Consider the following 23918-nt stretch of genomic DNA (forward strand, 5'->3'; position numbering starts at 1 on the left):
TATTTTTGTGTTTCAGTATTGCACAAGTTAATTTTCTTCTTAGTCTTTCAAAAAAAATTATATAGGAATTTTAAAGAAAAATGTTACTGCAATATGGACAAGTTATATGTGGCATTATATATATATATATATATATATATATATATATATATATATATATATATATATATATATATATATATATATATATAATTGAAATGAATGAGCAGTGGTTAAAATGTGAATAACTGTCATGACCATTATTGCAAATATATCTATTTGGGAGAAATCCAGCAATGTTAACCTTTATGGTCTCATACAACGGTCATGAAATGCTCTTTGATGATCAAAATTTATATATAAACCCATTTATGTACCATGTCTACCGAGAAAACATGTGATATATGATACATTTTTAACCAAATCAAAGCGGTTTACGAACGTAATATATATAATGTGCTACAGACATAAATGTTTCTCCCATTTACTATTTCTATTTTTAGCCTTATAATTTTTTTTGGAAGTTTGTTTCTACCCCCCCCCCCTAAAAACCCCCCAAACACACAAAAAACTAAACAAAAACAAAACAACAACCAAAAAACCAAAACCAAACAAAAAAGCACACATTCTAATGCATTTCAAATATATACATACATGGTTGTTATGGAACCTTTTAAATTGTTTTGTCTATAAAGATATAAAAGCAAACAAAAAACAAGTACATATTAGAGACAGAATCTTAAATGTTGGCATTATTAGCGAGAATATTCAAAAGATGATAGTAATAGATACTGAAAACAAATTGGTCCGCTTGTAAAGTAAATATGTTTTTTTTAAAGTGTTTTTTAGATAGATACTTTTATATCATACATGTAACCCCGCTAAAATTGCTATCCTCTGTATTATATGTGTATATGGAATTAAAATTCACATCTTGTTTAAATTTCGCGATACATAAATTAAATTGTTATACTTTCATGTTAAATACTGAAATCTGATTGGTTAAGACGCAGTTAATAATATTTACTATTACCCTCAGCGTTAGGAACGCACTTGGCAACGGGTAACATTATATAAATAGTGCCTGTTTGGGAGGGTAACAGTTGAAATTGACACCCCGAGAAAACCATTGTCAACCGACGCGAAGCGGAGGTTGACAATGGTTTTCGAGGGGTGTCAATTTCAACTGTTATCCTCCCAAACAGGCACTATTTATTTTGTTATACTGAATGTCTTTTTTAAAATTTTAAAGAAAATTTTACTGCTTTTATATAGGAATAACGTGAATTCTACAGCGAACCGTACGCGCATAATTTTCGCGCATGTAATATTTTTTAATGTTACCCGTTGCCAAGTGCGTTGCTAACGCTGAGGGTAATAGTAAATATTATTAACTGCGTCTTAACCAATCAGATTTCAGTATTTAACATGAAAGTATAACAATAAAAAATGTTACATGCGCGAAAATTATGCGCGTACGGTTCGCTGTAGAATTCACGTTATTCCTATATAAAAGCAGTAAAATTTTCTTTAAAATTTTAAAAAAGACATTCAGTATAACAAAATAAATAGTGCCTGTTTGGGAGGATAACAGTTGAAATTGACACCCCTCGAAAACCATTGTCAACCTCCGCTTCGCGTCGGTTGACAATGGTTTTCTCGGGGTGTCAATTTCAACTGTTACCCTCCCAAACAGGCACTATTTATATAATATTAATTGTCCTCACAAATCAAAGAAATCATCATTCTGTTAAATCGATCAATGTGTATTTACTTACTATATTAGTTCTCTGATATTGTCATGTGACACATTATCACAGTTTGATTTATAAGCAATAATCACAGCCATTTTATTTTTATCAAATACATTTTAACAAATATAAGACATGGATAAAATAAAGTCAATTTAAGTATCACGAAAACCTGAAATATTAAAATATTCATATTGATTTTGTGAATATGTAACTCACGTACGTGTTTACACGAAAGATCATCATATGATATGATACACATAACATCATATCAAGGGAAGCCAACATATCGCACACAGATCAAGAAGGTCACTAGGGCAAGGGGAGACAATTCAAAAGAGTATGACCACTTGTCCAATGTTACAGACCTTTCATACAAGGTCACCGTCTGATAAACAGATATCTTTGTTTATCCTGTAATGTCACTAATGTGCATTGATAACAGAAATACGCAGAGATAACCCAACCCACAGATAACTCTGTCCCAAATATTGTACAAGATCCCTCAATCGAGGCCAGGTCAGGGAATTATCAATGAATTTGTTTACAGACTCCATGTGATACACAGAAGTCGATTCTTCATCCGGGACATCGCAGGACCTCTTTCCGTCATGGCGGGTCTCTTCCGAATTGTTCTGGTTTTGATAATGTGTTTATCACGGGTAAGTTTAAATAACCGGGCGGTTTCGGATGTTTGCTGAGGAAACTTTTTGGCCTTACTTATTTTTTACCCTTAATCGTGCGAAAACGCTCTAATGATTGTATTCTTACCGTATCTTTATCGCACTATCTTAAAGATTGTGTAGAGTAACTTCATAAGTAAGTTTATTAATCGACGTAGCGTAAGATATGATACGCATTATATTTCATTGATACGTACGCTTGTTTACGTGTAAATATGTAACCTTTGTATATGTACACAAACAAGCTTGAAAAAAATGTCGGATAATTTTTTTTGCTATTACGCTGTAATTTTTCAATCGCATATAAAATAAAAATGTCTTGTTTTAAAAATAATCGCATTGTATTCGATAAATGTCAATTTATTCCGTATCCACACGTATTATATTTTCCACCAAATTTCATATAATATAGTTGTATCTTTTTCATAACAAAGATAAATTAAACTCAAATGGATTATTTTGAGAAAAGTCAATTTTTTGTGGCTCAAAACTCTTCTATCACAATCGGGCATTAAAATGCAAATTTACCTTTGACACTTACCTTTAACTTAATTAAAAACTTTCGAACACCATCTTCTCTCATTATCCACCGTTACATAGCATTTTGAAAAATTAAGCACTTTGAAAAAAAAATCAAGGTGCTTTAATTTTGGGACCAAGTCAACACACTTGGATTTTTTTTTCTAAAGTGCATTGATGTCGTTGTGGGAACGCCATTTGAAAAAAAATGCAGGTTTTGGTTGAAATTCTTGATACTTTTATTTACAAAACATGATTGTCCTAACCTTGTTTAGCTCAATTAAATATACTTTATAAGATAACACACGAGTTTCTCATCTTACTTAAACTGTTTCTCGATTAAGATTTTATTCTTGTAAGCTTAAATAACTCGGGAGATATAAATTATCCAAATATGACATTAACTGCATCGCTGAGCAACTGTCCTTCCTTCCTTTCAATGATTTACATTGTGAATGCAGCAAATTTACTTCTTTTAAATGATCTCTCATCTGGTACAAAACTATATGCTATACCAGGAACGAAAATGGTTTATATAAAGGAGATTTTCAAAGTGCGTTAACTTGGTCCATTCTTAATTTAACCCACTTTGAATTTTTTTTTTCGAAGTGCGTTGCCACAATTCACTTGAACCAATATTGTGTTGTAAAGAAATATTTGCACACTTAATGCGGATCGCCATTATACATTTAGATTGACGGAAAAATCACCGTCCTTTTCCACATTGACGAGGTAGGTAGCTCGGGAAACCGGGTAAAGGGAGGCGACTGCTGCCAGGGCGTCACCGGAAGCTGCACAGAGCTGTGTAAGCCAGTCCTCACTGTCTGTATCAAAAAGTAAGTGCAAGAGTTATCTTTCTTGGTTCCTTGTCTATCTTACCTGGCTTAGATTGCAGATGACTTCGTACAGTGTTGTCATGTGAGACAAACATGTGGCATCCACGTTTATCTCTTTACGAGAGTTCATAATGGAAATATACTTCTTGAATTTATTTTTAAAATGTATTAAATATACATGCCATATTTTTTTGGCAGAGACAAAGCATGTGAAACGTCAGCCATTACAACGGTGAATCTTAAAACCAATGATCAGAAATTCGGCTCACATATTGGAAATATGTCGAATCCTTTATACCTGGAAATAGACTCTTGGGTATGTACGCCAACTGTGTCTACATTTTTTGATAAAATCATTAGCTTATTTATTGAATTCAATGTTTAAATCTCGTACATGTACATATACATGGAATATTATTTCTCAGACTTACAATCAATGATCATAGGATTCTTCCTATGACTTCATTTTTGACTTTATTTACCTGTGGTACACGTATAACACTTTGCAACAGGTAAATATCTTGCCCATAAATTACTACCTTTAATGTCTTTTCTAGAATAAATACCGGGATAAGTTTCGGATATTTGTCCACGACTTGAGGACGACTACCGACTCCCCTCTTATTTTTGAGACTCTGTTTGCGGACTACAATGTTGAGGTTGGAGCTAACGAAGTCAGTGAAGGATGGAGAGCCAAGACACTGCAATCCAGTTATATCTCCCAACGTAACGCCTTTAGGTACAGACCTTATTGCTGAAAAAGCACGATAAACTGATTTTATACACGTGTATATAGAGAAATATACAAACCCTTTCCATATCACAGCCAGTGTTAGCCCGAGACTCAAATATCAGCCCGAGGGCCGAAAGCCCGAGAAATGATATTGGTCGAGGGCTGGTCCAGGCTGTGATATGGAAAATGGTCATCTATTATATTATATTTATTACATACTTAGTTATAAAATTTTAAATAAAATAAACTTTAAATTGATTTTAAATATTATTTGAAAGTAGTCTGTACCAAACATGCAACCACCGAACCAGAATTTCCTCAGCTTTTAAAATTAACTGCTCCAAAACATTTACTAGCATTTGAAGTTTTCAACTGCGCTTAAAAATGTCGACTGTAACAAATGTTTTATTTTTACGTCTGTAAACATGCACAAATGCCGAAACGAAAAAAGGCAGAGAAGTTCCACAAGGGGTGTGATACGGATCCATATCAGCCCTAGGGTTGATAACTGTATCAGCCCCACAGGCCGATAAGAGTTTTGTGATGTCATGTGTATCACATATGCAAAAAACCTGTATTTATTACTAAGTATGTATTCAAATATCATAATTGTTCAATTGGAAGGAATAATTTTATTGGATCAGACAAACTGAGTTATTTTTCGTTGGACACTTCCTTTTCTATTTGACAACTGTCATTGGTAGTCTCATATATGCATTTAATTAGTTTTCATTCTGGAGTAGAAAATTATAAATCTGTAATAACGACCACCTCCCTGCCTGAAATCTTTCAAAAAGAACTAAGAAACCTATAATTTTGGTGAAAAACTTAAAGATCTGGTCTACAAAATCATGAATTCAGTTTTCCTTTCAGGTGTGTGGGAGTAAAGAAGATAATTTTAAACATGATATGCATTAACACCTATACATCCATTTTGGCCCTGCCCTAGAGTCAAAACCTATACTCCAGGGGACATGAAATTTAAAATTTTAGTAGAGGACTTCCTGGTAAACATAATTATGAAGTAAGTTTTTCATACAGATGTGTGAGAATAGAGAAGATTTTTAAACATTATATGCATTAATACTATATTGCCCCCCTAAGTCCTGAACCCCTGACCCAGGGGCCATGAATTTCGAAGTTTTGGTAGAGAAGTTAGTGGACATTATAACCATGTATTCAGTTTTTTGCCCACATGTGTGGGAGTAAAGACGAAGATTTTTAAAGATTTAATACATTTTTACTATATGGCCATATTGCCCCCACCCTAGAGCCCGAACCCCTGACACAGGGGTAATGAATTTCACAATTTTGGTAGAGGGCTTCATGGACATCATAATCATGCATTTAGTTTTTAACAAATATACATGGGAGTAGAGAAGAAGATTTCCTAAGATTTAATACATTTTTACTATATGGCCATATTGGCCTCACCCTAGAGCCAGAACCCCTGACCCAGGGGCCATGAATTTCACAATTTCGATAGAGGGCTTCATGGACATCATAACTATGCAACCAGTTTTTTCCTTACATGTGTGGGAGTAGAGAAGAAGATTTTTGAAAATTTGGCTTTTTTATGCATATTTGGCCCCACATGTGGCGCCCCAGGGTTGGTAGAGCCATGTATTTCACAATTTAGATTTCTCTAACCATAGAGATGCCTCACACCAAAAATGGTAACAATCAGCCTTGTAGTTTTTAAGAAGAAGTTAAAAATGTAAATTGTTAACGCACGACGCACGTCGCACGACGCACAACGACGGACGAAAACGGATAGCAATAGGTCACCTGAGTTTACTCAGGTGCCCTAAAATAATCTCCTTTTTATTTAGATCTTAAAAATTGTCTTGTTTTTAAATTAAAATATTTTCAATAGATTACACGTGACATACAAACTTTACTGTTCTCCTGGATTTTATGGGACTGCTTGTAACATCACGTGTCAAGGAAACCCCAATAAATGTGTACAAGATGGCAAGACCTACTGCAAAACAGGCAAGTATTGTCACATGCACTCTACTGTAAGAAAAGTAAAAATTCTCAGAAGGGTACTTCTATAGAAGAATCAAGTTAAGTGTCCTATCAAACATTCTACTGTAAAAAGGAAAATGTTGTTTCAAATCCAGGTTGGACAGGATCAAACTGCGATCAAGACATTGTTGAGTGTAATGATCCCAACTTCTGTCATGGCGGGCGTTGCACCAATCAGATAGGTGGTTTCTTTTGCGAGTGCCCACAAAGTCGGTCTGGTATACAGTGTAGAATGGACGAAGACGAATGTTTCTTCGAACCTTGCAATGGCGGCTTGTGTCTCAATACACTTGGTTCCTTTTCTTGCTCGTGCCCGGGTGGTACAACTGGGAAAACTTGTGACACCCTTATGACATCTCAGTGTTCCAACTCCACGTGTCATAATCATGGAGTCTGCAAGACATCGTCCGACGGTAACACCACCACCGTGAATTGTAACTGCGAGTTCGGATACATGGGAGCAGACTGTAGATTTCGAGACTACTGTAGCATTCATGGCTGCGTTAATGGTGGTACGTGTGTGAATGCAGCCAATTCTTCTTTCTGTGTCTGTCAGGAAGGATTCTCTGGAAAAGACTGTGAACTACATGACTATTGTTCTAGCTCCCCTTGTAACCACTTGGGAAAGTGTTCAAATATCTACAATGGATTCCATTGTGACTGCGCTCAAGGATACTCGGGAGTCACGTGCGATGTCCGGGATTTTTGCCAAAACCAGAAATGTCATGGACATGGGGAATGTTTCACTGGTCAAAGCGGTTTCCATTGTGAGTGTGAAGACGGCTTTATCGGCAAAGAATGTGAACAGCACGACTTTTGTTTCAACGTAACATGTCCTATTTCTCAAAAATGTTTCAATCAGAAAAGTGGACACTCCTGTGTCTGTCCAGGTGGGTTAACAGGAGAGAAATGTGACAGGTTAGACCGATGTTACATTGACCCCTGCCATGGTCACGGTATATGTACCAACACTGACTCTGGATATACTTGTAACTGTGACGGTGGGTGGAAAATGAATGACTGCAGCAAGAGGGATTATTGCTATGGGAATCCATGCACTCATGGAAACTGTACGGATCTTTCCAATACATTTCAATGTTCCTGCGAGGTGGGATGGGTTGGTCAGCAATGTAACAACACTGACTACTGCTTGAGTGATCCATGTTTTCAAAATGGTACTTGTATGAATAACATAGATACATTCAGTTGTCTGTGTCCTCTGGGATGGACTGGGAAAAGATGCGAGCTTAAAGATACTTGTCTGAGTACTCCATGTCATAACAATGGCAGTTGTACAGTCGATAAGAAAGGGATAACATGTACTTGTGCATCAGGATGGACCGGTCCAACCTGCAATGAGGTTGACTACTGCTATGGAGACCCTTGTAGGAACAATGGTACCTGTGTGAATGGTCTGACTGGTTATTTTTGCCAGTGTCCATCACGTTTTACTGGATCGAATTGTGAGACTGATGCCTGTTTGAATCAGACATGTAGCGGACAGGGGACTTGCCGAGCTTCCCGAGATGGGTTTGTTTGCGATTGTTTCGACGACTTTGTAGGATTACTCTGTGAAAGCAAGAATCCTTGTAAAGCGTACTCTTGTTTCAACGGAGGGAATTGCACCGTAGTAAAACATGATAATTTGTCTATATCATATAACTATACTGCCGCATGTGTTTGTCCGAACACGTGGAAGGGAAGTAGGTGCGAGAACGATGTTGATGAATGTCATGTAAAATCAACATGTGGGAGACATGGACACTGCTCAAATAGTAAAGGAGATTTCACGTGCTTCTGTGATCCTGGATACGAAGGGAAACACTGTGAAAGCGACATCAACGAATGTGCCTCCATGCCGTGTAAAAATAATGGGACTTGTGAGAATCGGGTCGGGAACTTCCTCTGTCGATGCAGTCAGTACTGGACAGGTACCTACTGTGACCAAGACATAGACGAATGCAAATATCATCCATGTGAAAACCAGGGAACGTGTCAAAATCTTTTAGGAAACTACTCTTGTACCTGCGATAAATTTTGGACGGGAAGACACTGCGAAAAGCACATAGACGCATGTCATGCCCAGCCCTGCAAAAACGGTGCGACGTGCATAGATTTAGACACAACTTTCTATTGCAAATGTGATTCTCGATTTACAGGACGCCATTGTGATGTCGATGTTAACGAATGCCAATCACAACATCCATGTCGGAATGGTGGATCGTGTATAAATACGGAGGGAGGATTCCACTGCAACTGTACGTCATACTTTGAAGGAGAGCAATGTGAAAATGACGTGGATGAGTGTTCCTCCAATGTTTGTCCTAGCGGCACGGCGTGTGTGAATAAACAGCCTGGCTACGAATGTCAAGATTGTTCTCTGTATTCTTGTTATCACCATGGAACATGTATAGATTCCCCCACTTCAGGTCCAAAATGCATCTGTCCTAAAGACTGGACGGGAGATCACTGCGAACAGAGAGATTTCTGTCGCTTTGATCCGTGCGGTCCCTTGCAGCTCTGTAAGAATACAGAACACGCTTATATTTGTGACTACCATCCATGTCTGAGTTCACCGTGCTATAACAATGGAACATGTGTGGAAATCCGAAGTGATATTCGATGTGACTGTCCGAGAGGTTGGATGGGTGAATTGTGTCAGGTGCGAGATTACTGCGCAAGCAGCCCGTGTGACCACAATGGTACCTGTGTAAATCTTGCAGATGGTTTCAAGTGCACCTGTCAGCCTGATTGGCTCGGGCGCACCTGTTCGATCTTTGATTACTGCTATTCTAAACCATGTTTGAACGACGGAGTTTGCGCAAACAGACCTGACACATACCAGTGCTTGTGCCACCAGCAGTGGATGGGGAAAAGCTGTGAATTAAGAAATTATTGTAGTGAAATGCCTTGCGAAAATCGGGGTATTTGTACCAACACGAACTCCACGTACAACTGTCTGTGTTCAAATGAATGGATAAGTCAGAATTGCTCGGTTTATAACTATTGTTTTAACAATCCATGTACGAACGGTGCGACCTGCATCAACATGCAGTCTGACTTCAACTGCACTTGTCCTCTTGGCTATACAGGGCGACACTGTGAAATCGCCATAGACTATTGTGCTTCGTCGCCATGTCAAAACAACGGAACATGTGTTAATTCACCTTACGGATACTTTTGCACATGCGCAGCGGGCTATGTTGGACACAACTGCGAAAGAGATTTAGATGAATGTAAGATCGACATGTGTCCCGCAAGGTCAACTTGTTTTAACTATGAAGGGGGGTACACGTGCATTTGGACTGCACAAAGGGCAAGAATGAAACGGGGATTGCTCAAAAACAAAGGTAACATTTAATGTTCACTATTTCGATATCACGATGATTGACTTTAAATTGAATAGAACAAAATTTGTTGACGGTTTTGTAAAAATATTTTTTTTCTTCAGATAATGCACTTTTAACATAGGCGTCGGAACCGGGGGGGCTAGGGGGGGCTTAGCCCCCCCACTTTTTTTGCAAAGTTATACCTAACCATTAGAAACATAGCATGATAGAGGGTTCAGCCCCCCCCACTTTTTATCGCAGGAAAGACTATTGTTCCTAAATTTACCTTGAGAGGTTAGATTTAGAAGCATACTAGCCCCCCCCCCCCCCCCCCCCCCACGGATTAGGAATTTCATGATTTTGGAGAAAAAAAAAATTTGGGTAAGTAAATTTTTTTTTGGAAGTATAGTATACTCCCCCCCCCCCCCCCCCCCCCCCCCCCCCGGATTAGGATTTCCATGATTTTGGGAATTACTTTTTCCTCAATATTTCTGAGGATTAGTCTAGCCCCCCCACTTTCAATTTGCTTCCGACGCCTATGTTTAAAAGTCACAATTCCATCTATAAAGAACAAGGAAAGTTCTGAGAAGTTCCTGAGCCTTTTGCAGAATATGTTCGATTTAAAAGTGTGCTCAAGAAAGTCAACAATCATTCCAGTTCTTTATGACGTGAATCACACGTAGGTTCTTTTATTTTCAGAATTATGATATAATCCATTGTTTAAAAATCATAAAAAAAATCATGTTGCTGTATTGTCGTCAGTCATTTAAATGAAATTAAATACATGCTACTCTCATTGAAACCACAAGTTCACTTTGCAATTGCAAACTAGCATATTACTCTCTTTGTTTTTCAGATCTGGGAAGATTGATTTTCTGTTTAAAGCTTTGTGTGAAAATGAAGATGTCAGAAAATTGGATTTTGAAAAGACATTAAGAAGCTATAATTTAATGATCACTTAAAAAATTCTAAAAAAAACTTATGAAAAAAGCCTATTTGATGGAGAGAGAGAGAGAGAGAGAGAGAGAGAGAGAGAGAGAGAGAGAGAGAGAGAGAGAATCAGATTGTAATTAAAAGAGAGATAATATCAACAGTATCAATGTTGTTTGACTTGTGAACCCAGCGGCGAACTGTCTTAAAAGATGTTTAAATCACATTGTAGATGACATGTATTTTCATACTACGTAATCCATTCTGTTCGGATTACTTTAAGGATTTTCGTTCGGAATACCTCTTATCTTTTCAGCTTCAATGCAAAAAACATTTTTTTGTGTTTGTTGACATTGAATTTGAATTCTCGCTACACATAATAAAATAATTATTTAAAAAAAATTATTAGTAGATTTTTCTTTTTTACCAAATCCAAAACAACTTTTTAAAAAAGACAGACACAGACAATGATTTTATAAAAAGGGAAGAGAATACATGTATGTACCGAAAGCCCGTAAAATAGATGGAAATGGAAAAATGTATACAAAAACAAACTTTTTTTCCAAATTGCGTGGAACTTTGTTTTGAAAGTTTTTCCATGTGATTAAATGCTTGCGAATCTGCGAGTAGTACCGTTATGACTCTATAAAAGTAAAGAAGATTTTGGGGTTGGATGTTAAAACATATTCAGATTTCATTGATTATTAACTTAATATTGATCAGTTGATATTTAAAATATGCGATACGTGTGTGTCATAAATTGTATCACATTTCGTTTCGTCTGCTCTCTAACTTTCAGATCTTTGGCTGATATTGAATTTTAATTTCTTTGATATATAGTTTCGTATACATGTAAAAAATTTAAAAGGAATTTATGTAAAATTGTTCACATTCCCACGTTAGCTGTTATGCATGCACAATTTATCACTTGTTTTTTTACAAAGACTTTGTAATTATAAGGATAAAAAGATATTTTGTTTAAATAATGAAAACAAATAAGAAAAATGGAAGTTTCTTCATTTCTGTGAATCATTCCCGAATTCTAATTGTTAATAAAAGTTTCGAAAATAACAAGGAGAAGAGTAACACAATTTAAAAAAAATGACAAAAAAATTAACTAATTAATTAACACTCTACCTGCTAATTTATTCTCTATTATGCAATCTTCACAAGTTCTTCCTTACTTTTTGAATAATCAAATTACAAAAAATCAGCAATTTATTTCTACTTATGAATACATTTAGAATAAAACGTAGCGATGTGCACCTCATTTACATGAGATGAAAAAAAAAAATCCGCGGAAGTTTACAATTACTCATATCTAGTCATGCGGTGAAAGGGAAAAAATATCATAATAAATGCGTCAGTGTCATCAATAGGAATGGTTTGTTTGGTCTGCACGAAATTTTGGATCATTTTATTTTATTGTTTATAACTCCAAAGCCGAAAACTTCATGCAAAAGACCCTTGACTGTACCAACACTCGATTGCACCAGAACGACTTAAGGTAGCACACACGCTAGCTAGACCGACGGGACAGCGGACAGTTAATCTACTATAGACAGGTATGTAACAGGTAGATTAGACGGAGGGGAGAGATGGAGAAGGATAAGGGAGAGTTTATATACCTTGGACAGGTAAATCATAGGTAGATGGCAACACAGGTGTTTCGGCGGCCCGTTATCTCCACAGAGTACATTCTATATTGACATCCAGAAGAAGCCATTTTGGTTCCGCTTGAGATGGGAAATTTCGACCTTTTTGTGTTCTGTGTGTATAATTGTAAATGAAGAATGGATCAGTTAATGAACCCTGCCAGTCTAAATTGGCCAGGTAAAACAAAACCTTTTTTCTCAAGTCGAAAAGTACCTTAAAGTTATTTTTTGTCAATTAAATGTTATGGATATAGAAATTTATTATCAATAGAAAAAACGTGTTCATTGAACATAAAAAAAAATCATCCTAAATCGGGATATTTTTATATAAATACACCCCACCGGCCCCTCCTAAAGTTCTTTTCATAAAAGGATACTAAAACTAATAACATTACAACAATAGAGATGTTCTTCCTGTAGTTGTTTTTATCATCGTTAAGTAACACCTCGACAATTTTAGAGTGATGTACGGATGTATCAGAAAAGAGGAAGTTTTTAGAGTTCTGTGCCAAACCGTTCACTATACCCTTGTTTTTAAATAGAACTTTAACTAATTAGCCCTTGAATCACAGGTGTGCATGAAATGATGCAGCGCTTCAACAGATCACTTATCCATTCATTTGACTGTATTAACATTTTAATCCGAATTTGATATAATTGGTCGATGTTTGATTAATTTATGAATGTGTGTAAATCTTTGCAATTCCATTTTATATTCTTGACTGACTTAGTCATTCTGGTGTCTATCAGTGAATAAACTTCATACCAATGAATAGTTTACACCAAGTTCCCACAGAGCGAGTAAATAACTACACAGTTATCACTCTACCATGATACATTGCTCCAAAGAAATTCGCCGTCTTGCATTTGGTCAGGGCATTATTCAAACTGATGGATAGATGTGAATTTAAAGTAACGAAATACAATATCGTTTGTGTAATACAAGAACATTGTCAGCTTATTCAGAACACTCCTCAAAAAAGAAAAAGAGGTAATTCGGATAACAACAGAACGACTAGTAAACAGGAGAGAATAGGCAACTGTATTTAGACTCCATAGACCGTGTAAGGAGAATGATACGACACAAGTCCTTTATATACATAAACCCCCCTGTGATAAAACCTCTATTAAAAACAATGTACAAAACCACAAAGACATAGGCATTCTCCCTGTTTTTGAAAAACGTGGAAAGTGTTAAAAATGAAATAGGCGCACTAAGCATATAATTTCGCCAATAATATACCGCATTTGCAAACATCAGGTATTTTCAATATTATACAATATATACACGACATCAGTTATATCTTCAGGTTTTGTGAAGGAAATCGATATACATGTATAGGAAAATAGTTAGTATGGAATGATAAGTTGTATATGTGACTATTTGAATCACTTTTAACCAAGAAATCTGAATAAAATTGTGTTTTACGGGTATATTAGTACATGTTTACATTAAATTAATTTTGGTTACCGTGAACATCGCGCTCAATGACTGACCTTTTTAATAATATCGTGTATTTAGCTATATGTATATTAAAAAGACACCCCAGGAAAGTGTAAATGCGTTGCCTAGTGGTAACGCTTAGGTGTTTTTGATTTTGCGGTCACTTGGTCGACTCCAGCAAGAAGTTAATGATTTTTTTTAATTCATCTTAAGCATGATAAGAATAGAGAGTTTAATTTTTTTATTATATGTATCTTATCTGCTGGATTTATTTTCAAAAACTCTTGTTTAATTCTGAGAAAAATCACATCCAATAAAAACCGACCTTTTGACTAACACTTATCTCTATTACTTGGTTTCAAAATCATTGTGCGAAGGTATCTGTATCTTTTTTATAGTAACATGTACTTTCCGCTCAAACACGGGCGTAGGCGAAATAATGTTAAAAAAATCTAAATCAAAATTCTACTTAGTCTTACTTGAAATGGCACAATCCTGACAAAAATTGTAATATGCTTATCGTAATGAAGTATAATCAAATAATATGAGAGAGAGAGAGAGAGAGAGAGAGAGAGAGAGAGAGAGAGAGAGAGAGAGAGAGAGATATTTTGTGTGATGCACAAGAAAAGAATTGTATATACAGTTATAACCTTTTGGAATATTTCATGTTTTAGTTAGATTATCTCGAGTGTTTTGTTTATGAAAATCGATCCGAACTCCAACTGTAAATCCCCGAATATACACCTCTCCAGTTTCTAGTTTTAGGCAAATTCCGTTCTTGAGAGATTGGATTAACCAAAATACTTTATCACCATCAAAACTAAATTCCTTGTCCTATGTATTTTTTATGAAATCGAAAAATATTAACGAACTTTAAGTTTCCGTTTGTTTAAGACACCATAAGAAAACATTTTTTCTTTTCGAAAATTCATCTCCCCTACGGTGATGTCTTACTTATCTTTGGATACATTAACGGTCTATTACGATTAATGAATAGTGCAAAGACACAGAGATAAAGTCATTGGTAAACTATTAAGTAATTTATTGCATGTCCTTGTACAACCAGAAATGACCTGTACTGCAAACCTAATTGTATATACAGAACGTAGTGACTGTTTTCTTTAATTAAAAGATGGGGGAATTAGATGGTGCAACTGCCCATTTTGTTTAGTCGTAAAATACAATTTCCAATTTAACATTTTTTCAATTAAATATATTTGATATGTTATAATACAAGTTTACGAAAGGGTAATTTCTAACTATTTTCAGTTTGAAATATTTCCCCCAAAAAAAGATAAGAAAAAATTAAGTTTTGGTGGTATCGAACCCACAACTTATAAGCCCAAGCTCTATAAAGTTACCTAATGTCTGGTGCTCTAACCACTGAGCCATTTCATTCACAACATTGTGCGTTGTATAAATGCTATATGTGACATTGACCACGAATTTACGTACTTGTATTATTTTTCTAAAACGTCCAATTGTTGGACTAGAAAATGACATTTTTAAAGTATAGTGGGTCATCTCTCCACATTTTTGTTGATTAAAATTGGTTTAAATTCCATTAAACTGCAGTTAGACTATGACAACAATATGGAGCTCAGACCCACTCTATAAGAGAAAACGCATTGAAGTTATAAAAACGACACTATTTGGAGGTTTTGACACGCATACGCCAGTTTTAATCAAACTATTACAAGTATTTAAAATATTTAAGGGTTACAAACCGATGTTACGTTAAATATACACTGTTTTTAATTATCAAATTTTTTTTATCAGATTTAATGATATTTTAATTTTGCATTATCTAATCATTCCTCATATGGGCATTTTACACGCCTTATTCACCCATCTTCAAATTAATGTTTTTTTTAATTAAAATGTAATTAGGTGAACAATAAAAACAGTGCATTCTCAGTACAACAGTACATTGATTTCAATGAAAAAAATTGTTTTGATCAATATCCTCTACCAGAAGAATATTTTTTACTACCAATATGATTCTTATCCAACAGACATCCCTAGATATAAGTTGCTGTATGTTAAGAGACTTTGAATGGTTCTATGCGCTGTTTGAAAAATAAGTGTACCTCTTATACTCTCCTATCTGATATAGTTTATTATAACAAATAAAATATATACAACATGACTAATAGTAATGATGTATATTAAACTTTATTAGAAAGGACACTACCAAAACGCTTCTTGTGTTGATATTCTGCTACATACTCAGTCTGTGTAACGATGTCGACTTCCAAAGTTGTTTCGTTATAAGAACCATAAACACTTGAGTCTTAAGGTGGCTTGGGGCATCTGCCGATATTAATGTACATTAAAGTACATTATAATAAAATACTTTTACCGGTTTAGAATTTTCTTTTCAAATTATACGATGTTTAAAGGATTAATACGTTTTAAAAAAATTTGGAAAGGTTAAAAATTTTAAAATCCTCAGTAGGCTTCGAACTCATGACTCATAGAATCGCAGCGCTGCGCTGATAGTTGACTATTTTGGTAAAAACTATTGATAAAAGTACACTTGATTTTATTTTTTATTTCGATAAATAGTACGTCACAACGTGGAGGTGTCCCATACCACCCTAAGATACCTGATACTCTTAAAGGATTTGTTTTAGTCTTAATGATCTTAAAGCATGTACATGTAGCTTCTACTTATCCAGCGCCCTAAGGTACAGGATAGCCTTAAGGAGGCTGTGTGGTCAACAAATTAATCATCAGATCTTCCTAATTTATTTAGATATGATATCTTTATCTATAAACTATTTAGTGTTATATAGTAATGAACAAGTTTGAATGTTTTACATTTTATTTGAGCATTTTCCTCTGTTCTTATGTAGAGCTCTTCCTTTAAAGGAGATCAATACAGTCTAAAAATGGCCACGATCATCGAGCCTTCTAAAATCTTTCACCAATCTCACTTTCACTCGTGTTGTGATTGTTCAAAAAAATCACGTGACTGGGTGTTTCTTTCTAATGGAGCAGGTGTATGTGGATTTTCATTTCCTAAACAATGTTGTGTTTAATATGCCAGCATTGTTTTATTGTTCAGTTTGTTTATTTTTGTTCAACTCGATGTACTTAACACACTGTATTGACTTTTAGAGTATGTCTTCATTTTTGATGATGGTTTAAGTTATATTCTTTCATGCTTGGTATTACCGTAGGTTGATTATTCAGAAAGAGAGTGATTTGCAGTCTACAACCCTCCAAAGGCAAGCATTTTTGTTAGCAAGATGATTAGCCTTTTCTATGGAATCTAAAAGGAAGGAGGACAATTTGTTTTGACTGGTGACTGGTGACTGGTGACACTGGTGACACGTTCATGTTATACTGTACAACTAATTATATATTCCTGGTTGATCAGCGTTAATTTGTAATGTTAGTGCATTGAATATGTTATCACTGTTATCTACACATTTAAAACTTGTCTCAAAATTGTCATTATTGTTAATTTTTAAAACCAAAATAGAATAGAATAGGAACGGAATGGAAAGTAATTAACAAGATATAGAATATTTCTGCCCCTGGATCCGAACTAATTCAATCAACGTAGCATATTCTGCATGGGTTCCACATAGATTTCAACTGACTTTTATTTTGTGAATAAGAAAATTGAGTTTTTGGCTCTTTTAGGTATCTGATCCAAAGTAGCCCCAGATTCATGGAATCTGCCGGATGCATAACAGATATGCATGGGCTTAATATCCAGTATACTTGAAAATAATTTTCATGTTTAAGTATCAATATGGAAGAGTGAAATGTGTCATAATAAATGACCTTTTTTTCTTGAAGAGGTGCGTCCCTTTGCTATTAATCTGTAAAAATCAATTTCAAAAAAGTTATATGGTATATAATTTATTTTCTTTATTTTTTGTATTCCCAATGATTAGCTACATATACATCTTTCCACTAAAGCATTTCTTGACATTCTTAGTATTTACTTTTTATTTTAAAAAATGTGCTTGTCTCAATAGACCTTAACGCAAATCTTATTAATTAATTACTGCATAGTTAATAATTTTTGTGAAATTTTCTCTCGGTAAATCTTTATCTTCTCTAAAATCCTTTGACTTTATATTCGACTATTAAATACAAGATGGATACTCACGGTTAGAAAATTTGGGTCCTATTATGGATCTGATACCTTAAGTTTTGTTGTATAAAATTCGTTCCTGATTAGAATTGATCCAACCATAGGCAGGAACTTTATCCAAAAAAATCTAATACCTTCTTATTGGTTTTGAATTGGATTATGTTTGCTTCTTCATTGTTAAAGTGGTCTATCAGACATTTCTATGTTTTCCCCGTTTAGGTTGCACTCTGCGGGCAAGCAATCGGGTAGGTTATATCCAGAATGAACTTCACGTTCAAATAACTACTCAATATATTGCAATTTTATGATTTTAACGTTGTATATGGTAGTTCTGGTCGTTTTTCGTGCTCAGACAATATGCTTTTGCATGTGGAATTTTCAACACCGCCAACCAGAAGCCGCCATGTTTTATTATTCAGATACTAATCAAACAATAATAATATCTACGTCTGACACAAGTTATTCTAAATATGGAATTATTAACCAAAACAATGTGCAATGTAAGAACTATGCAGACATTTCATTATTATGGAGTAATGTATCCGAAATTCCCAGTACATATAGACACATGGACATAGACTGAGCTTGTAAATAAAGTAGTTGTTCCCTCTGTATGCAGATGTTTGATTCGAGTGTGGTACTGGTAGTCCTGAAAACTGACCGTTATCTGACGGTTTGATTCACCTGACATTACCTGGGTAGCGGTTCGTCTCTAGAGAGGAGGCCATTAGCGCGTGTAGAAGGTCAACACTGAGAGAGATAGATGAGAGTATTTTTCAGAAAGATTCCTCGCAGATCATCACAAGAAACTGCGTGTCGAAAACATTCGTGTATATTGCATGATACGTTTGCAATTTTGATTAAAAACTTGTTTTTGCATGGCAACGCAAGCTCCGAGGTTTGGAGCCACTAGTCGCGAGAGTTGACGTATCAGAGGATAATTCTCTGTTTTGGTGCGTTTTTCTTGACATCTAGATACATGGGGGCATTCTTCTCGGTCAACTTTTCTTATCAGAGAAACAGGCATGTTTTATGGAGTTTTGCATGAAATTCAAAAAAACATTTGTGATTAAGCATTAAAGAATTCAAATATTCTGAGAGAGAGAGAGAGAGAGAGAGAGAGAGAGAGAGAGACAGACAGAGACGTAGAGACATAGAACTGTTATTCAGTCCTTCCAAAAATGGTTTTAATTGACATATTAGTTAGAACATGTTCTTGTGTCTGAAATTAACGCATTTATACCAGATGCCTTCTTGACATTTTTTATTTGGATGAAATACTTTCGATTCTCGCTTCTCTGTACTATACTCTAACTGCCAACTTTCATCATCGAAGTGATGATAGTTTTTTTAAAATGAAAATTTGACCAGTATATTTCTTACTTTCCGGGCGAATGTTTTTTAGATAGCGTTTATAATTGCAGTTTAACAATCTTAAATTTAATCATCTCAATTCTACAAAATACAGCCCCATCTTGTTTATTGTCCATGTTTTGAAAACCTCCCAAGATTTGTAAAGAGGATACAATTTCTTCTGGGTATCAAATAAAATTGTATTCTTTTGGGGAAGATGGTAAAATTTGATAATTCCGTATATTTCAAGTGTATTAGCAATGAAGATAAGATTTTATTAAATACATTAAAGCTTCAGCAACAACTAAAAACTCTGTAAACTATTTTAAATAATTATCTGATTAGTAAAGATTCCTTCCTTACACATCTAGCATTGAGAAAGTACATTACTGACATATTAGGATTTTATCAGATTCTATCTTACTTAACCTTACTGCGTCAAAACGAATACATTAACATTCATACTGTTTGATTGCCTGTTAATTTACAAACATCTGTGCGTATTTGTGTTTATCAGACTATATAGAATTTGATCTTCATGAGAAAGGGCGTTTTGAGAATTCTGTACAATCACGTCAAATCAATGGCGTAGAGGTTTGTTTGTACAAAATATGCATTTTGTAAAACGAAGAGGAATGTTTAAATTTTAAAATGCTTTCAGTGCTATCGTAGATCCAAGAAATTCCAAAGTAGTAGCCTTTTGTTATTTGATGATAAAATAACTGAAAGGCAAACAGGAACACTTCGGTGTATCAAAAGTGCGTTTAGCATGGCGGACTAAATAAGGGTTGAGAGTTTGCATGAAATCTTACAACTTGCATGAAAACTTTCAAGTGAGATGAAAAACCCAATCAGCACAGTTTTGCTTACAAAGTGACGTCATATCCGCCTGGGATTATCGCATACTTTGTCAAAACTCTACGTTTGGCGATGATAAATATGCTTTGGGGTAATCTTATTCTGGACAACGAAACTCTAAACATATTGCAGATCCAGAAAAATACATGCGATATCTAACAAATAAAATAATTAATCAAGTTTTCGAGAAGGGCACCGAACAACACTTAAATCGTAATGGGAAACGATGTTAAATAAACAGATAAATACGCTGCTAAGTGGGCACATTCTTTCTTCTTCTAGACATTATGATATTCATGGGATTATGAACAAATAACAGAGGTGCTTTTTATCATTGGTGATAAGGTAAATTGACAGGGCACGCACGTTCTGGGTTCAATTTTAACAAAACAAGGTTTACTGACCAGAAGAAGGTCGAAATGTTTATGGATAAAAATCAAGGACAAGGTAAAAAACAAATTTTTTGTTAAACATCGTTGCTCACAAATATTTTATCAAATATACAATTTGATAACATTTGTTTAGCTAATGGCAGGTTATTTGCACCGAAATCTTCAAACGACATCTTGAAATGATGATTTTTAAAATCAGATTCCTTAGTGATTTTGGTTTTAAATTAAAACACTCTCTATGTGGATACTTTCCAAGTCAGGTGCAAGACGTTGCATTTCTTGGTAAACAAGTGCAGCTGTGAAAATATTGCACATCATTTGAACATTTGTTTCATTTTGTCCCATCCGTACAAGGGATTGCGGGTACCGAATGGAAAACAGATAATACTGCATTGCTTCGTATCTGGCCAGTCGTCCCGGAGACCAAATATGCAAGCGTCAAAACTTTTCTTCAGAGGTTTATCTAGAGGGCTTACTGATGAAATTAATATTTTTATGTGTAAACAGATAAGTCTGTAGAGAAATGGTTTTTTGGTACACGCCCTGATTTGGGGTCTTGGTAATGGTATGTTTTTGTTTATCACAGCAGGGTCCTCGAGACGACCACGGACACAGAGATGATGTCTGATCCTGATTTATACATCACAGGTCTGTTGAACGTCTTTATTTCATTTTTTGTACTTTTCTTGGTTGAAAAAATAATTGATCGTTTTTTTGCTTATAAGCAAGGTAATATCTACCAAAATCTTTCCCGTATTATTGCTAAATATTAAGTATGTGTTTGCCAAAAACTTTTTCCATGCGATTTTTATCATATCGACCAGCCAAACTGCTTAGATGTGTAATTTGTACACTGAAAAAGAAAATTTAATAGTTTTCTACAAAATAAGTTAAAATTTCAATCTCATTTACACTGAAACTCAAACAAAAACAGCCCGGTTTATAGCTTCTACCTATATAGAAATTCTTTCCAAATATATGCCACACCCTTCAACGAGATTGTACAAATACTGAATACCCCTCCTCCCCGCTTTATTACTTAATTTTACAATTACTTATTGATTTCCCTTACCGATTCAGATTCTTGTGAACCAATCCTATGGAATTGCACGGCACGCACTACCCTGATCGACCCGTGCTCCTGTTACAGATACTACGAGTGTCGTGGCCACGGGAACGGGATCGTTGAGCGCACCTGTCCCTCAGGGACCGCTTATGACCATGAGACAAAAACATGTCCGAATAGAGTATCGGTGGTGCCGTCACAATGCCGCCCCTCCCGGCCCTGGGAACGGTGTAATCTTAATGGTATACAAGTTCTTTATGCTAGATGTTTCATTTTTTAAGGGGAAAAACTGTTTAAAAATTTTAAATGCATTTTGCATGAAAATGATAAAAAAATATTTTGCTTTTAAAATTGAATTTGTATTAAATAATTGTATAAAACCTTCTACTAATTTCAAATTTGATACACTATTCGTTTTTTCTACAATATGCACAGATTTTTTCTTTTTTAAAATCATCCTCCTTTCTCTATAACTTTCAAAGACTTTTGAACGAAAATGATATACTATGAAGCACCTTTAAGTTCACTGCTAACTGACTTATGTACATCATGGCTCCTCAAACAGGTGAACAAAGTCAGGCCCTCCTACACCGGTGCGAAAACAAGTCATTGTCCATCACAACCACCACCCTTAATCCCGTCACTCAGTCCGGGGAACAGGAAGTGAATGGTAACGAGGCTGGATTTATAATTGGAGCGGTGTTCGGCGGACTTTTTATCATAGTTGTAGCCATTGGAATAACTTTTCTATTTCGTCGTTATCTACAGAAAAACAAGTAAGAAACATGAAATACATGTTTTATACAATTGATATGCGTTTCTGATTATTTCAAAGGTATTATATGTTCTTTAAAGATAATTCAGCAGTACTGTGAGACAATTAGCTTGAAGTGAAAAACTTTTGGATATATCCTTGAAGGAATGTAAAATATGAAATAAAAACATGTGGTTAAATAGTGATTATTTGCAATTCTTGATTTTAAGTTCCTATGCAAATATTTACAGAACAAAATTGACAAAAAAGCGATCCGTTCAGAACCCGGAGTACAATTTTCAACCAGAGCCAGAAATAGACGTGGAGGAGACATACCACGAAATAGATGACAATATGGTGCGTGTTCAGTTGACAAATGCATGTGGCAAAACGTTTCATGCCGTATGAAAACATATAGATGTTTATGTCGTCAATTATAAGATTTCGAAAACAGTTTCATGTCGCAAATCCATAAACATGAATGTCATGATATAAAATGTCAGATGTCGCAAGTTAAAAAAAATAAATGTCGTTATCTCATTATTAGAATTACATCAATGTCATGAATATTCAAATACCAATATTATAAATAAATAACCTTCATTTGAATTACATTAAATCATACAGAAGAAATTAAGAATATCTATCTTTTTTTTGTTTTAAAAATTGAATATTTTTTAACAATTCAAGAGACAATTCTTTTCGGGAGAAAACTAGGTTAGACTTAATTCCTTATTTCTTTTATTGTAGAATGATCCAACATACTGCAGTGATTCAGGAAATTCTAAACCTCCATCTTTACCTATACGTGGTAACGATACAATGGGCGGATCAAAACAGGACATGGGTGTGAATAATAAAACTTCTTTGCATAATAGTGACACAGTGACTTCAAATGGACGGAGTGTTCAAAACGGTACACTAAACATATACGACAATGATAATGGCAGTACGGAGTACACAGAACACCAGCAAGAATCGAACTATATTGCAATATTCCCACAAAACACTAAAAGTGAAAGTACACGAGAGGGAGAAATACACACAGTAACGAGCTTATAAACGGTTGCGAGAGATCACGTGATACTTCCTCTCCAGACATGATACTGCCTTGATTGGAATATAAATTCCATTTTGTATTCGCTTGAAAATCATACTTGATATTTTTTTTCATTGTATTGTTGGTGCATATATGAGAGCTAGTGATCGAGAGATAAGGTGAGAATGGATTGTTTTAATGCAAATTACTGATACGTTTATTGTTTAATTATTAAACAAATTAAAACCTTGTTCTGATTTTGATTCTTTCCTGGAATTTCACACTGCACACACCAACAAAATACGATTTTAAATACGATATTCTCCGTAACCATCACCTTTTCTGGAGCTACATGTAGCTGCCTTGGATTAACAAGCATTTTTTCCATTCGTCATATTTTGTTTTGTAGGTAATAAAACATTGAATCATTATTTTTTAAGATATAATTTCGT

General features: G+C 35.0%; 2 protein-coding genes across 6 annotated transcripts; both read left to right on the top strand.

Annotated features, from left to right (window-relative positions):
• Nucleotides 1-2203: 2203 nt before the first annotated feature.
• Nucleotides 2204-11157, top strand: LOC105344771 (neurogenic locus notch homolog protein 1). Its single transcript, XM_066081310.1, has 8 exons — nucleotides 2204-2392; nucleotides 3626-3768; nucleotides 3967-4084; nucleotides 4326-4507; nucleotides 6378-9882; nucleotides 9984-9993; nucleotides 10403-10540; nucleotides 10718-11157. Exons 5-8 carry the CDS (start codon nucleotides 6765-6767, stop codon nucleotides 10821-10823), a joined length of 3372 nt encoding a protein of 1123 aa, XP_065937382.1. The 5' UTR covers nucleotides 2204-2392; nucleotides 3626-3768; nucleotides 3967-4084; nucleotides 4326-4507; nucleotides 6378-6764; the 3' UTR covers nucleotides 10824-11157.
• Nucleotides 11158-12120: 963 nt separating this feature from the next.
• On the top strand, nucleotides 12121-23715 carry LOC117682489 (uncharacterized). 5 transcript variants are annotated; one of them, XM_034450132.2, is made up of 6 exons: nucleotides 12121-12356; nucleotides 21194-21255; nucleotides 21688-21915; nucleotides 22239-22449; nucleotides 22679-22784; nucleotides 23178-23715. In XM_034450132.2, exons 2-6 carry the CDS (start codon nucleotides 21225-21227, stop codon nucleotides 23487-23489), a joined length of 888 nt encoding a protein of 295 aa, XP_034306023.2. In that variant the 5' UTR covers nucleotides 12121-12356; nucleotides 21194-21224; the 3' UTR covers nucleotides 23490-23715. The 5 variants fall into 5 exon arrangements, with proteins under 5 accessions (XP_034306023.2, XP_034306024.2, XP_034306021.2 ...); XM_034450133.2 differs by having other exon boundaries at nucleotides 21197-21255; XM_034450130.2 differs by lacking the exon at nucleotides 12121-12356 and adding an exon at nucleotides 12427-12624.
• Nucleotides 23716-23918: the final 203 nt, after the last annotated feature.

Source organism: Magallana gigas, chromosome 4 (assembly GCF_963853765.1).
Source record: "Magallana gigas chromosome 4, xbMagGiga1.1, whole genome shotgun sequence".
In the NCBI taxonomy this organism is placed as follows: Eukaryota; Metazoa; Mollusca; class Bivalvia; order Ostreida; family Ostreidae; genus Magallana; species Magallana gigas.

What these genes read in the sequence shown, in the direction of transcription:
- LOC105344771 (XM_066081310.1), top strand. Translation starts at nt 6,765, where the DNA reads ATGGACGAAGACGAATGTTTCTTCGAACCTTGCAATGGCGGCTTGTGT. An exon ending in CTTTATGACGTGAATCACAC is followed by an intron (nt 10,541 to 10,717) that starts GTAGGTTCTTTT and finishes TTTGTTTTTCAG; the next exon opens with ATCTGGGAAGATTGATTTTC.
- LOC117682489 (XM_034450130.2), top strand. Translation starts at nt 12,578, where the DNA reads ATGAAGAATGGATCAGTTAATGAACCCTGCCAGTCTAAATTGGCCAG. An exon ending in TGCCAGTCTAAATTGGCCAG is followed by an intron (nt 12,625 to 21,193) that starts GTAAAACAAAAC and finishes TGTTTATCACAG; the next exon opens with CAGGGTCCTCGAGACGACCA. An exon ending in ACGAAATAGATGACAATATG is followed by an intron (nt 22,785 to 23,177) that starts GTGCGTGTTCAG and finishes CTTTTATTGTAG; the next exon opens with AATGATCCAACATACTGCAG.